The 16,402-nt window shown below is 30.3% G+C and overlaps 1 protein-coding gene across 3 annotated transcripts in view; it reads left to right on the top strand.

Annotated features, from left to right (window-relative positions):
- Dpp10 (dipeptidyl peptidase like 10) overlaps positions 1-16,402 on the top strand; it is a 1,299,115-nt gene that overhangs the window by 1,234,357 nt on the left and 48,356 nt on the right. For all 3 annotated transcript variants that reach the window (XM_047546244.1, XM_047546243.1, XM_047546245.1), the window contains exons 14-16: positions 12,358-12,449; positions 12,827-12,874; positions 15,889-16,010. In XM_047546244.1, coding sequence (XP_047402200.1) covers positions 12,358-12,449; positions 12,827-12,874; positions 15,889-16,010 — 262 coding nt within the window. The remainder of the gene's footprint in view (positions 1-12,357; positions 12,450-12,826; positions 12,875-15,888; positions 16,011-16,402) is intronic.

Genomic DNA, 16,402 nt, shown 5'->3' with positions numbered 1-16,402 from the left:
ACCCCAGTCCACAGTCATAAATGTAAGCAGTAATTTTGCACAAAACAGTCTCAAATGGCAATTAATTATTGAGTCATACATATGTGCTATGGACTGAGGGCCTTGGAATAGATAATCTAATCAATGAAAAGCATCCAACTTTCAAGGACCTGAGGACAAGCTAAAGGAAGAATTTTATTCAGCATATACTTATTACCATTTTGTACAAATAATATTTTCAAGGCGTTATAAAAATTTTGAATGCTGAAAGCAAATTAAATGTCCACTAAAATTGAATGAATGAATAAATTAAAGGTACATTGACCCACATAGGAAAATACCATGTAGGTTTTAAAAAACTGTTAGATTAATTTTTATTTGTTGTCAAAGATACAGGTGCTATATAATATGTTTATGGTCTTTTTTGATTAAAGTAGGAAAATTTTTGCTTTCCTCTAAATTTTGAAAGAATGTTAACAGTTTAAAATGTTTTATTTAATTATTTAAAAACTACATAAATTCACAAGTGGTTTCAATATGTCAAGATTAATATCAGTTTGACTTAATTTCAAATTCTACAAACTTTTTTTTTTTTTTTTTTTTTTTTTTTGTGGTACTCGGGATCGAACCTAAGCGCTCTACCAACTGAGCTATCTCCCAGTCCTTTTACAAACATTCTTGAGAAAATAAAACATTTCTTAAAATTAACTGAATAATCATTCTAGTGTCACAGGTAAAAAATTTATTATGATAAATATTTGTGGTTACTTTGGAATCTTTATGACATAGTATTATTTCATAGTAACAAAATATAAACTAAAAAAAATGTATGGCCTCCAGGCATGGTTGCACACACCTGTAATTCCAGCAGCTCAGTAGACTGAGGCAGGAGGATTGTGAGTTCAAAGCCAGTCTCAGCATTTTAGTGAGGTCCTAAGCATCTAAATAAAATATAAAAAAGGGCTGGGATTGAACTAATGTATATGTTGATATTGGGGAGGTTATTTAGATACTTATATGATGTAAGGGTTTCCAACTTATGAAGAAGCCCTTTTATGTATTGAACTCATCTTCTTCTAAAAGATTTGATTATATTCATATAGAGTTTCCTCTATTTTGTTGTTTTGTTCCATAATTTGTTTTACTTTGTTGCTTTTATGACTGCATTTTATTTTCTGTTATTTTTGGTTATTGTATTGGGCAACAAATTGATTTTTTTCATTTTTGCAAATTTTTTAATTGGTAACTTTCCAAACTCTAATCAATTCTAAGAGTATTTCAGTTTACTGGAGTAATCATAGATTTTACCTCCCCTTTTCTAACATATATGCCTTATTTTGTTTACTTAAATATTTTCTTTGACTTTAATTATAAAATATAATGACTCAATAGTAGTAAACATTAAATACATAGGGTAAAAAATAAAAATAATAAAAAAGGGGATGAGGATGTAGGTCAGTGGTTAAGCATACCTGGGTTCAATCCTTAGTACCAAAAAAAAAAAAAGAAAGAAAGAAAAAGAAAAAGAAAAGAGAAGGAAGGAAGGAAAGAAAAGAAAAGAAAAAGAAATGTGGCAAATATTTCCTGACCATCTTGGCTACTTTGAAATCTGCAGAACCTTTGACTCTTGTGCACATTCTGAAATAGTTATTATTATCTGTATATATTTGTATTGAACAGCTTAATGCTTTAAATCTCAATATCTTGTGTCAATGGTTTAAAATTCAAAGCTTGTCTAAGGTCTGTTATTAAAGTAATTGTCATGAATTTTACTTTAATTTTAATCAAGTCTGAAATAAATAATTAAGAACATATATTATTTCCATAGTATAGATGTAGATTGATTTTAAATCTCTCTCTCTCTCTCTCTCTCTCTCTCTCTCTCTATATATATATATATATATATATATATATAATATATATATAATATTCAGTTGGAAAAACTGAATATAGACTAATGTATAATGTCATCCCATTATGTTCTAAATAAATGTATGCATTATATATGGATAACATTTTGACAATCAAGGTAAACCATTAAACTATATCAGGCCAGGCTGGTAGCATTTTAAATTAACATTTTCATTTTTTTTTAAATGTGAAACAGAATTGTCACTAGCAATTATTTTACCTAACATTTGCTAAGGATAAACTTTGTTATAATAAACACTAGGTAAATATTTTGGACAAAAACAAAATTCATGCTTTTCAAGTCTTATAAATCATTGTGGCATTTTATTGAATGTTTAAATTCCAGTAATTTATATTTTACAAGCCGTGTAAACATCTAAGTACAAAAGATGATGTACAAATTGTGTATACTCAAAAAGTATAGTAGAAGATAGGATAAATGCACCCTATGTCTCTATATGTACAATTCCAAAAAGAAGAAAGTCTGTTCTACATATCAGGAGGAAAAATGGAGTCAAATATATTGTTGGACAAATGGTGATGGTGGTGTGTGGAGACTGAGATGTTTACACAACTGTGAAAGAAAAAGAGAAAAACCTTCTGTGCCAATCAAAGCAGCCTGACATGCAGTCCAATTGGTTATTTCTAAAATGTTCAGGAGAGCTTCAGGGAGCAGATGTGTTTGCTTTGTGTCTCTTCTATTATGGAGATTGTAGCAAAGCCTCCAGTGAAGGAAAAAACATCTTGCACCTTTCTGGTTGCTATTCAAGTCTATTTGTGGGTTGCCACACTGAGAAATTATGATGACTAGTAATTACTTATGGATATTCTGACAGTGGACTAAAATTAATCTATTTCTTAATGAGTCAGAATTCCATGGTTATGTAAATACAATTTTACCTGAGTTTACTTACATACATGCATCACATTATTGTAGGAAATAGTTTAAAACCACTTGTTTCAGTCAGTCTGCTGTAATCCCAGCAGTTTGTCAAACTGAGGCAGAGGGATCATGAGTTCAAAGTCTGCCTTAGCAAACACAAGGCACCAAGCAACTCAGTAAGACCCTGTCTCTAAATAAGATACAAAATAGGGCTGGGGATGTGGCTCAGTGGTTGAGTGCCCAACTACTTGCTTCAATTTAATAATATCTGATATAAAAAAAAAAATGTTTTGTGAATTGTGTAAGCCTGCCTTGTTGCTACATATATACTACAAAAATTTGAAAAATTCTAAGATGAGTAAACTAAATACAACAATATATATGATTGCCCACAATCTCATTATCTCACTTTCTCATGTTTTTAATCATTTTCTGCATATATTTCCAATTTCTTTTTATACTAAATTATGTAATTTTCCTTTAAAGACTACAATCAAAACATAATTTAGTTTTGTAACATTTAAAGAATAACTTTTCTCATATCATTTAATTGTGTTCTTAATATTTAACTTTTAATATTATTCTTAAATGTGACTTTAATATCTGGTTGGTATTCCCTCAAGTAGACATATAATGTTTCAGTATTTAAATGATCCAATTTTATTCATTATTAAAGTTATTTCTATTCTTGATATTAGACATAATTCAGAAATAAGGACTCTTACATAATAAACACTTTTTTCCATTTATAAAGTTATTCCCATGAAAATGACATTCTAGATGTTAAAAGGTATTTAGGTAAAGCCTATGCATATGTAATGTATTTGTTTAGGTATTGATATGCAGTGGCAAATTTGCTCCTCCAAAACAGCACGAAAACTTGCAGCCTAAATAGTAATGCCTACCAAGGTAGGTGACCTTGTACCTGTCTTCTGGCTCTTGCCATGTTGTTGTACACTTAACATGGGCGTGCCAGAAAGCGAGAAGTAACAGGACCAGGAGACTCTGCATCCTCAGTCAGAAAGACCACCACTGCACATCTTCATGTTTAGCTATGTCTGAGAGCTTCCTGCTTCACTCACACGTTTGTTTAAATGAAATTGGTACATTTTTGCAAACGTTTTGCTGTCTTATACAATCAGTGACTAGATAAAAACCATTAGAGGGCAATATACCAAGTTATTGCTCTCAACCTATTTTTATTATAATGAGAGTTATTACAAATTCTATGTTTTTTTCCCTTTATTTACAGAAGCTAGTCCTTGTTAAAGTAATTGCACAAAATAAAAAGAAAGTATTTAAACTCCTTTTAAACTTGGCTGTAATTTTATACAAATTACACTATTACATCTTGATATTTTAAATTTAAATTTTCAGTGAATACCTTTTCATATGCTATTTTTTAAAAAAATCCTTTAAGTTATTAACATTTAGTTGATTGGATGTGTATAGATAAACATAAATGTTCAGTGTTCAATCGAATGGCAATTTAGTATAATTATAGATGGCACTGTACATAAGGCTTATTGAAATTATGAATTATTTCTTTAATATTGATTACCAGAACTGGAATTCCTTAATCACATATAAAATATTTCTTTTCCCTTATACATGTATTTCCCAATTATTTTTATTATGAATATGTAAAAGCATGCTTTGTGAGCATTTTCTTAATTTCACATATTCAATTAAAAGCAATATTTAAAAAAATATGACTTTTCTAAACTTCTATAGAGCTAAACTAACTTCTTCTGAACAATCAAGTCTATGCTTCTGTATGTGAAGTTGTTCTCAACAATTATTGGCTATATGCATATGAATATCTGTTTATGTACTTTCTTTAATGTACCTTCTGAAGTTCTCACTGAGGTTAAACATTTTGTTGTTTTTTACCTCAGACCAATTAAGTTTTGATCACTTCAGATATTCTCCCCTTCCTTCCCAAATATTTTTAAATAGACCTCTAACTTATGAACTCCCATTTCAGGAACTATAACATCATACCTCCTGCAATTCAGGCTTCAAAGAAAAGTTTTTGTCAGAGACATAGGGCCTTTTTTCTTTTAATCAAATATGGGGTAATCATAGTTCCCATTATGTTAAGTGGTTCAGATTTGTGGACATAAGCAACGACAATGTCATCTTTTAAAATTGTGTTAAATGAAAAATTACATGTTGGTGAATCCATTCACTTTGTCTATTTAGCAACATGAGGCTTTGCCCATGAGAGCTGATGATTTCAGTTGGAACACTTTTAAGTGCCATGATTCATTACAAATACTGTACAAAAATACCATGCCCCAAATTCACAGTTCTATCACCTAATCAAACCAATAATTTTTTTCATTAAATCTCACTGCTGTATCTGATTAGAACATTGTCTGAAAACAATTAGTTCATTTCATGTGATGAATAGACAGTAAATTAAAGCATTCTATTTTAAGCACTACAACATTTTCCTTATTTAGAAGCTACAAAAGTTAAACAGAATTCAGGTATTTGAATGAATAGGGCATAACCAGATAAAAAGCAAAGGCATCATTAAATTTTACTGATATCAATGTGTTTTCATTTCACAAATAGAAACATAAAATTGATCTTTAACTTCTTGGACTAAAATAAAATCTCCACCAAGTCAGGAGAGGTGTCCTGAGTTCTAAATCCAAATACAACCACTATATTCTGGATTTTCAGACTTCTTTTAAGAATGAATGAAATCTCCAGTTTTTGATGCTATTTTCTCCCTAAAATTAGAGTTGACATGAGAGTTCAATTTGAATAAGTTGCCATATTGCTTCATTCAGAGGTCTATTATGTTTTTACATTCATATTCAAGTATGTCTATTCTACCAAATTAATACAGCAGAGATTATGGATTCACAGAAAGAAATACTAGTGTGGAGTAAAAAATGTTATTTTCTGCTGTATTAAATGTCCTCTCCTGTGACTGCATTTCTGGTGAAAGTGTGTGAAAAGCTAACTGGCACCCCCTTATGCAAAGCAGTCAAGCCCCTTGATAAGTATTTTTATAAACTATAGAGTAATCTACCATATTCTGCTTCTTATTGGGATTATTTCTTTACATCCAGATCAAAATCAATGTGTTCACTGTTATGAAACTCAGTATCCCAATATATATATTTGGAAATTAAGTCTAAGCTATAATATGTGAGATGGGAATTAAACTTATTTCCCAGTCCATATTTGCCTTGGTAAATATAAAAAAAAAAGCAAGGCAATTACAGATGTTTGAAATAAAATCAAAAGCTTGGGAGGTTCTTATTATGACTCTCAATAAGAGATATTTTCTTTTTACACTTAGAAGCATAATATTTCGAAGTAAATGGATCTTTGAAGTAAATAGTGTAAAATTTTATTTTTGTGTATGCTGTGTTCAGACATTTTTCAAAGCATTGAATTTTTACTCAGGATCATTTAAATGCAGCCTCTTTGTCATCTTTAAAACATACACACACACACACACACACACACACACACATACACACACACACGAACCCAAAATTTTCCTGGAAAAGAGAGAAACTAATCAACCTACAAATCTGTGAAGAAAATTTTGTCCTGACATTTAGAAATATTGAGTAAAATTTCTTTAGTAATGTTGTAAGAAATTTTTCATCTTTTATATTGACATTAAAATGTACTAAAACATACAGGTGTTAGTATTGATCTTGGCACATTCAAGACAGAACCTAAAAATAAGTGAGGATAGTTATTTATTCACTTGTTGTCCTGTGGAAATTTGACAATAAAATGTCTGAATTTAGGATTCCACACTAACCTTGGGTTGTATCTGTCTAAAATCTTACAAATTGTGTTTCATATTGCATTTATACCTTACGTCAACAAATACTTGTAAATGACAATGATGACTCAGACAATGTACAATGAAATTGATGTAAAAATATCAGGTACTCATTGATCTCAAACAGCTAGATGGCTGGAGAATTTCTTTAAGAACAAAGGAAAAACTATTTAGGGAGCGGTTGACATGTAGATGTATACCAAAAAGACATTCATATCATCTGAGGGAAGATTATTTTACTATATATGTAGTAGAGGACAGAATGGTCTTTTGTTTCTGTTTTCCAGCAGTTTGGGGAGATAGATATGGTGATAAAACTCTCCCAGATCAAATAACTAGATTTTGGATTTATTTACACCAAAAAAAAAAAAAATGCATTGGCAGTGTACTCAGTGAATAGATTATATTCTCTGAACACAGTGCAATTTAATTAGGAGTTGACAACAACAATCATAACTTTTAAAAGGCCATCAGTTTGGAAATGAAATATAATTTCTTATTATTCATGGATTAAAAATGTATATAAAAATACATAGAACTAAATGAAAAAAAACTATTCCAATAGATATAATATAGGAAAATTTATACTATTTATTTAAGTATACATATAAATATAATAACATTCATCTTGTATATGTATCAATATACAATGTAAACACACACATATGCACATATGTGTATAAAAGAGCATACAGAGCATATGAAATTAGAATTTACAAAAACAAAAAAACAAAACAAAAAAAAATTCATTCCAATTTAGAATGAGGAAATGAAAATAATTTTTTTGAAACTAATAAGCTAGAAAACCAAAATAAAGTAAACAGGTATGGCAAAATAATCTGTTCTTTGAAAAAGTAATTGAATTCATGTTGTTCATCAAGATTAATTAAAATTGGGAAAGCCCCAAATAATAAGAAATAGAATGAGGGTAAAACTAAGTATAAAAAGATATGAAAAGATCTAAAAAAAACATTCTCCTAGCACTACAAAAACAAATATGCGTAATTTAATGTCCAAAATGTAAAAACTTAAGAGAATTGGAAAAATTCTATAAAAAATATCAAATGCAATTTAAGAAGCAACCCGAATCATTCCAATATATTAAGCTTTAAAAATTTTTACATCAGGTACAGATAGTTTTTAAAATTGAATTTTTCCAAATACTCAATGAAAATTTATTTTTCATTTCACAGAAACATTCTGAAAATGAAAAAATGTAGAATAGGTTTCAATACTTTTTATGATACAAGTATCATCTTTTAACCAAAAACTACTAAGTAGAGACTATAAGAGGGAGAACCACATAAGAAATAAAGTTTCAAAAATCTTAAATCAAATATCGGCAAATTGAATTATTCAAACCATTTAAAAATTTACTATTTTTTATATAGAATTTCTAATTTTGCTTAAAATTTTGAAATCTATAAAATAAAATTTTTATTTATGTGAGAAAAATCACAATCATCATAATAAATACAGATGCAGAAACAGGATGTTATTTATTCAACAATATCAGTATTTAGAAATCTTAGAAATTCAAGAACCAATGGGGATTTATTTAAGCTAATAAAGGTATTCACCAAATGCATAGGCAAATATCAATAATTGATAATCAATAGTGCAACATTAGTAGCCTTCCCTTTAAAAATCGATTTTGAAACAAGAAACCAAACTGAAGTAGCTTGAATATGAATAAAATCAGAAAATAAAAGTTTTTAATACTCCCTAAAAAAGGAAAACTTGAAAGGAGGAAGCATCTCTTAAAATATTGGTGGTAAAGGGAAGATAGAAAATAGGAGTGGAGATTAAGGACTCTACAGAATAACAACAACAAATAAATAATATATATATATTTTTTTCATTAAAAAACAGAATGCAGCCATGCACCATGGTGCATGCCTGTAATCCCAGCATCTGGGGAGGCTGAGGCAAGAGGATCACGAGTTCAAACCAACCTCAACGAAAATAAGGCACTAAGCAACTCAGTGAGACCCTGCCTTTAACTAAAATACAAAATAGGGCTGGGGATATGGTTCAGTGAATGAGTGTCCCTGAATTCAATTTATACCATAAATCAATTAATTAATTAAAAAAAAAAAACACAACAGAATAGATACACTCCTAATGGTGCTCTTCTTAGGTCATTAGTAATAGAAAGAGAGCAGGCCACCTAACCATCCATTACCTTCATGTAGGTGTATCTTGGATATTCCTAAAGAACAAAATATGACTGGTAAATGAAAGTTACCATGTAAGGAACACTGAGAGTAGAAAAAAGAAAAATTAACAAATGAAAATACTTCCAAAAAACCCAAGTATGAAGCAAATGAAACCCATAAAATGATACCCCAATATGAATTAAACGACCATTGGTAGATCTGAAATTATACGTCAAAAGAGAAGTTTAAAACTTACTACTAGCCTCATAAAGTAGAAATCAGGAGGAAAGTGGGAAAAAATAAGAACAAGAAATAAATTCATTGGAAAGTATTCAAGGAAAAGTAAAGAGAAATATAAATATATGCTAAGGAGAAAAATGAAAACAGTCAACAGAATGAAAATAAAGAAATACAAAGCTTTGGAAATAACTATAACCTAAAATCTGATAGCATATTAAAGTTCTTAAATGAGATTAAGAAGAAAATAATAGAAGAGATAATATTTAAAATCATAATTTTATGACTATAGGCAACAATAAAAATATTCTAGAAACCAAAGAAGACATTTGGGGAGGGGTGATAAGAATATTATGAAAATTATTAATGTAAACTTAAATTATAAAGCTAAATGAAAATCTAGCACCAGATTTTGAAGCACTAAACGTAAATACTGAATAATATAGATGGCCTAGGAAAAAACTCCTTAGACATAATATCCATGGCAAATACATAAAAATTGATGGAGTTCTTTAAAAGATTATCAATTATACTTAAAAAATGTATTGACTTTATTTACACACTGAAAGAAATACTAAGTTTCATTTTGCCTTTGGTAAAGAATCCAATTCAATCCTTATGTAAAATAAGCATCTAAAATAAAATGATTCAGAAAGGACAAAATCTTGATACTAGACAAGAGAACATTTGTCCCCAAAGCATTAAAGATAACAAAAAAAATCAATTATAAGGAATACATAGTAGTTGAAAACATCTATATCTAAGCCATAGAGAGCATAGAGTAACACAAAAACTAGTTAATGCCATAATATTGCGGATGGAATTGGAGAATATCATGCTAAGTGAAATAAGCCAAGTCCAAAAAACCAAAGGCCGAATGTTTCCCTGGTAAGTGGAGAATGATATATAATGGGGGTAGGGAGTGGGGAATGAGAGAATAATGGGGGAACTTTAGAATATGTAGAAGGAAATGAGAGGGAGGGGGTGTGAAAAATGGTGGAATGAGACAGACATTGTCCTATGTACATGTATGATTACATGAATGGTATGAATCTACATCGTGTACAACCATAGAAATTAAATGATGTACCCCATTTGTGTAAAATGAATCAAAATGCAGTCTGTAAAAAATTAAAAGCTAAATAAAAATTTAAAGAATAAAAAATTTTTTTAAAAACTAGTTAATGTTTTTTTCTTAGTAGAAGTGAGTCAAGTGGACCCCAGAGTTAAGACCATATTTGTAGTATAGGTAGAAAATTAGGGTATATTAATATGATTATAAGTATTTGAACACACATCAATAATAGATAATATATTCCCTTCAATTTTATATGAGACATTAACAAACTATCACAGGACAATGAAGAAAATCCTCTCAAAGTAAGTTCTGTAAGCAAGAATGTTATAATCACAATGCAATAACCTAGAAATCAGTAAGACAGTATATGTGTGTCTCTCTGTGTGTGTGTGTGTGTGTGTGTGTGTGTGTGTATGTGCACATTACCAGAATTGAACCCGGAATGCAACATCTCCAGATTCCCATGTTTTTTTTTTTGAGACAAGGTCTTGCTAAATTGCTGAGGTTGATCTCCCAATTTGTTATCATCCTATCTCAGACTCCTGAGTAATTGGGATTAGAGGCATGTGCCACCACACTGGGCTCCATATTACATTTTTAACAGGTTTTCTGAATAGAAAATTTTAAAAAGTAAATTTTCTCAATTTTGCAATTCTTTGCAGAATTAAAACCAAAATTGCAAAATTTATAAAATAATAATAATAATATAAAGAAGTATTATAATTTGTAATCTCAGAATCAGTGTTGACAATAAAATAAAAACCTTTATTTAATTATAACAATGTAAATGAAGCAATAGAATCAAATGTATTGGATTCTCAACTCAAACACCTAGAAAGCAATTGGTAAAATCAACACATAACAGAAAGATGTAAATAATTATGTTTGAAACAGAAATTGAGCTGATTATAAACAGTAAGAATAGAAGTAATAAATTTAAAAAGTAATCCTTCTTCATTGCAAAGAAGAAAGAGAATAATGAGAAAAAGAAAATGAAGCAAAGCAATCCTGACCCAAATCAGCAAGAGAGATTAAAAAATATATGAAGAAAGTAAAATTATACAAAGATAAGAAATGACCAATGGGATCAAAAGACGCTTTAATGATTAGAGAAATTTTCTAGAACTATGTGCCAATTTATTCGAAATTTTAGTTGAAATGAACAATTTCTTGAGAATACATTTAGCCAAAACTGTCCCCAGAAGATAGAGAGCTTGAAGTGACTCATGACACAGATAAAATAAAAGGTTACCAAAGAACCAGGTCACAAAGGAGTACCAGGCTCATATGATCTTTTACAGAGGATAATTCCAGACTTTTATAGGTAATCACACATAATATATACTGTATTACAGTTTAGATTTTCTTTTTAATAAAAGTTGTGGAAATTTTTACAAAGGTTAATACTAAATTATTTTAATAAAACCTAAAATTTACATACCTCAGCCTAAAACATAATATTTTATTTATTAAAGAGCTATCACCAACATTCCCTTAAGGTCAGAGACCAAAAAGGATAAATATTGAAAAAAAGATAAATGTTATTGCTACTACTTCAAATGTTGTATTGGGGGAATTATTTAACATAGAATCATAGAAAAATTAATAAACGGTCATAAATGTGGAAAAGTATTCAGCTAGATATTTAAAATAAGGATATCAATAGATTTGTTATATGTGAAAATCAATTAAAACCTATAAATAAAAAGTACTCTTTATAAAAAATATAGTAATAAATATGAAATTGAAATTAGAAGAAATAAAATGTACAAAAATGAGAGGAAAATGTTAGAATATTCCTGAAAGATAGTCAAATAGGCTTAAACAATTGGGAAAGCATCTTGTTCTTGCTAGAGTTATAATACTCATCATAAAGTTAATATTATTTCAATTAAACATTCCACAGTTTTTTTAATAATTGTTTATATGTAGTATAGTTTGTGCAGAAATGTTTTATGTAAAGTTGTCCAAACTGCACAGTTGCCAATCATTTAGGAAAAAGTTATCAAAGTCTTGGTACCAAAGTCTGCTGTCAAGTTAGTACACAGGTGTGTGCTCACCTGAAGTTTTTTTAACTGTTTTCCTATAGCTCGGGAATAAAGGCACTGTCCAGTAGCCATCTGTGTTTCTAGGAATGTGTGGTGTATCCTGGAGATTTAACACAGAAAACTGAATGTTAGCAGAGAACTAAAAAATTAAATGTGATACCAGCAGTCAGTATTTTCATGTTTACCAGAGAGATGCTGTTTAAATAAAAAGAAAATCAATATTTTCTATTTCTTTGCAGAGTAAAAGTGAGCAAATTACTGTGCGGCATCTGACATCAGGAAACTGGGAAGTGATAAAGATTTTGGCATATGATGAAACGACTCAAAAAATGTGAGTGTTTTTTGGTTTTCACATCAGGCAGGCAGTCAGACTTTTCAAATGAGATCTTTTCTACTAGAATTGTTTTGCTTACCATCCTAGTTAAAATAAGCCAGCCATGAAAAGAATAATCTCTTTTTAAAGACTTCTATACTTCACTCGAAGACACCTTACACAGAAGCGTGCACATGACACACATAGAGATTATGAAAAAGGGTGATGATTTTATGAAGAACAAAATGTATGTTTTTCAGATGGATCAAAGTCCTGTGGTTGAATAACAAAATAGCACTTGCCTATTTTTCCACAGTTTAGAAAATTCAAGTGAAAGCTCAGTGTGAAAAAGGTAAATCATTACTGATGTGTATGTCGTTTTCTCTCCTGCACAGTTACTTCTTGAGCACCGAGTCTTCTCCCAGAGGGAGGCAGCTGTACAGGTAGGTACTGTGCAAGGATCTCCTGATAGGTGGGCTTCTTAATAGCCATCCACACAAAATGATGATGACATGCAAAATTTTGAATTGTCATTTTCAGTATGGCTAGGAAGAGCCCTCTTGGTATGACAACACCTCATATTCTTGGTCTCATCCCTTGGTTCTGGTCCTCTATGACCCTGGAGGACTATACCTAGAAGGAGACTTTTTTATTTTTTTCTTTATCTGCTTTTAGTTTCAGGCTCTCTCTCTCTCTCTCTCTCTCTCTCTCTCTCTCTCTCTCTCTCTGCGTGCGTGTGTGTGTGTGTGTGTGTGTGTGGTTTGTTTTTCTCAATTTCCCACATCAGTTGACATTGATGTATCTTCCCCAGTAACCTTTTCTTCTGCTGGGTCTCATTTTGAATTTTTAGTGCACTAATGTGACACACATATAATTTATTCCTAAATAACCTAATAGCACTGTGAGCACTTAGTGAAGTGTACCAAGAAGAAGCTTCCCTTTTTGTCCCTTATTTCATAAAATCCAATGAGATTGCTGAGGGAAAATGCATCCTTATTTAAGGAATCTTCATCATATAACTAAATCAAAACAATACATGGGGGAGCATTTACATTTGCCCAATTTTCCCAAAATATAAAACTGTATTCATAGAAAGATCTGGACAAGGCACCTATTTCACATTTAAATGTCTAGTCACTCACAAAGCATTCTTCAGGATTTCACAAAAATGACTTATTTTTGGCCACCAAATGACTTATTAATTCTAGACTTTATATATACTTCCAAATTTCCATTTCACAGGTCCATTTTTTAAGTATCAAAACTGCCATGTCATAATTTCAGTGGAAATTCATCATGTTTGAAGAAGTATTGCTTCTGATTCTTACCAAGTAGCTTAAATGTTCCTTTGAGAGCAAAAATGTGTTTAACATACCCTAACTCCCCCTAATTCATCCCTGCACTCTCATTTATAAAGAATTATTTTCCTGCCAAAGCAATCCCTCCTTCTTATCATATTCCCCTGCAATTCATTTTCTCCATTTATTCTCTTGGACCTTCTGGACTCATGTTCTCAATTCTGACACCTTTAGAGGAAGAAAAGCTGTTTGTTTTTGCTTTGGAAAGCTTAATCCAAAGTGCTGGCCACTTTTTCTTTCTAGTGACCTTAAGCTCATCATCTTGAAACACATATTGTTATTAATGCACAATAATTCAGAGGGTGAAAATATTTGATCATTGTTTTATTACTCCTATTTTATAAAACTCTTAAAGAAAAATAACCATATCAGAAGTTAAGACCTGGTTAAGGTGAGCAAATGGAACTATCTCAATCTCTATTCTGCTTACATGGTGATTTGAATCACCATGAATCTTAAGATTTGTGGACTTGCCTCATCTTTCTCTTGACTGAGGCAGAGCAGTCAATATATCTATGACCTGTACTATTGTAGCTGACTGTGTTATAAATAAAACGTAGCGCCAATAAATTTTCCCTTAAATAGCTCATCAAATGCCAGTTGGCTTGACTCTAAGATAATGCTAGTGCTTGATCCAGAAAACTCAATCAGTGTCTTGCTCAAGCTATAAAGTGGTCATTGGTTGACTTAATGTATGGCACCAGACTTCTCTGCAGACCCAGAACTATTAGCATATTCTGTGTTACATTTGTTTGGTTTCAAAATCTGTATTTCCTACTCTGGTAGTCTCATAATCTAAATAATGAGAGAATATCAGCTTAAATTTCTCAGGAGCATGGATCTGAAAGCTTTATGGAATCATGGAAACAGAAGAGTTTTAAATCTTAGTAAGTCACTGAATTGCTATGTGCAAGTGGGATAATTTCTAAGGACCTTTGTGGTGCTGATTATACAATATTCTGATAAACCTGATGAAGCTGAATTATATACCTAAAATGGTTAAAATGGTAAATTTTCTGTTATACTTATTTTACCACAATTAAAAATATAAAATAAATTAAAAATTAAATTAAAAATTAAATATAAGTCAGCATACTGGTAAACGAGCTAAATTGCTTTGCATGGCCTATTTTATACATATATATTGCCTTTAGTAAAGTATGAATTATAATCAGCTTTTAGTGTCCCACATATGAAATTATGACTTGTGAACTATAGTTGACATTGAATTTCAATTGCTTCTGGTACCTACTTTAACACCTCTGCTTCATCCCATGACTACGACATATTACATATTGAAACCAAGATGACTATCATTCATACATAAATTCCAAAATCGTGTTTCATTCCAAAATGCAATTGAGAATGTATGTTTTTAAATGTATGTTCAGTAACAGTTTCACCCATTGAGTAAGATAGTATCATTTAAAAATAAACAATTAAATGTAAGTAATTTAACCTTGGTTGAATATGTCTACCCTTATAAAGTCAACCATCATTATTGTAAAATAAAGATATGATCACTTTTCTCTTTACCTTCTCTATTTATTAAACTATGTGTTACCATTAGCATTATATGTATTATAATACAAAAATAACTTTTCTTTACCTGTCTACAGGTACATTGTGAGGAAAATATGCCAAATTCTAGTGCTTAGACTTTTGAGTTTAGAAAATCATGAGCTTGACTTTGTGTGACTTGTGGAAATATTTATTTATCCTTTTGACTGACATTTATTGATGATTACTTTATCTCTTGCTATCTGTGGCCAAATTCTTTTTAAAGTTTATACAGAAATATCTGCAAAGAAAATGCAAATAAGTTACATTGAGTCCTATGGAAATCAGTTTCTTTATAGCCATATATAAATACATATTACATACATACAGGCATACATAATTTTAATTTTATTACAGAGAAGAAAAATGTGTGTGTCTGAACATTAATAAAGGAAATTCATTTTGTATGTGTATGGTGAGTCATAATTTATAAGGAGCTTCTATGCAAGCACCGTTACAGTTTTTCTCTTTAAGTTACACTATATTTAAATGTGATGTACAGATTTAAGTAACTTCTGACTTTCATTTTCTTTCCCCAGTGCTTCTACAGAAGGATTATTAAATCGTCAATGTATTTCATGTAATTTTATGAAGGAACAATGTACATATTTTGATGCCAGTTTTAGTCCCTTGAATCAACATTTTTTATTATTCTGTGAAGGTAAGGTAACAGGATTTCTGATTATATTTCATCAGTTATCTATTAATACCATCAATAAATTTAATTGTTACACATTAGAGATACAAATTTTACTTATATATTTCATTTAGAAATAGAAATTAGGAGTGAGACCTCATGCATACATAATTGATAAAGGCTACATGAACATGTGGCATTTTAAAAAGGTGAATATACATTCATATTGGCAAGACCATGCCATAGTGATTAGCTAACTCAGCTATTGTTTTCTGTTATGGCATTTTGGATCTATGGAAAATGAAATTTCTCTGCTTCAGCTTTCTTTGATTGTGAGCAATCCCATCACCCCTATTACTTCTGTCTTTGGAGAATACCGTGTAGTCTTCCATGGTTATACAGTCTCTCTAGAATGT

This window comes from Sciurus carolinensis, chromosome 3 (genome assembly GCF_902686445.1).
Source record: "Sciurus carolinensis chromosome 3, mSciCar1.2, whole genome shotgun sequence".
Classification (NCBI taxonomy): domain Eukaryota; kingdom Metazoa; phylum Chordata; class Mammalia; order Rodentia; family Sciuridae; genus Sciurus; species Sciurus carolinensis.
The sequence above is the reverse complement of the archived record's forward strand: the minus strand, read 5'-3'. Positions and strand labels throughout refer to the sequence as shown.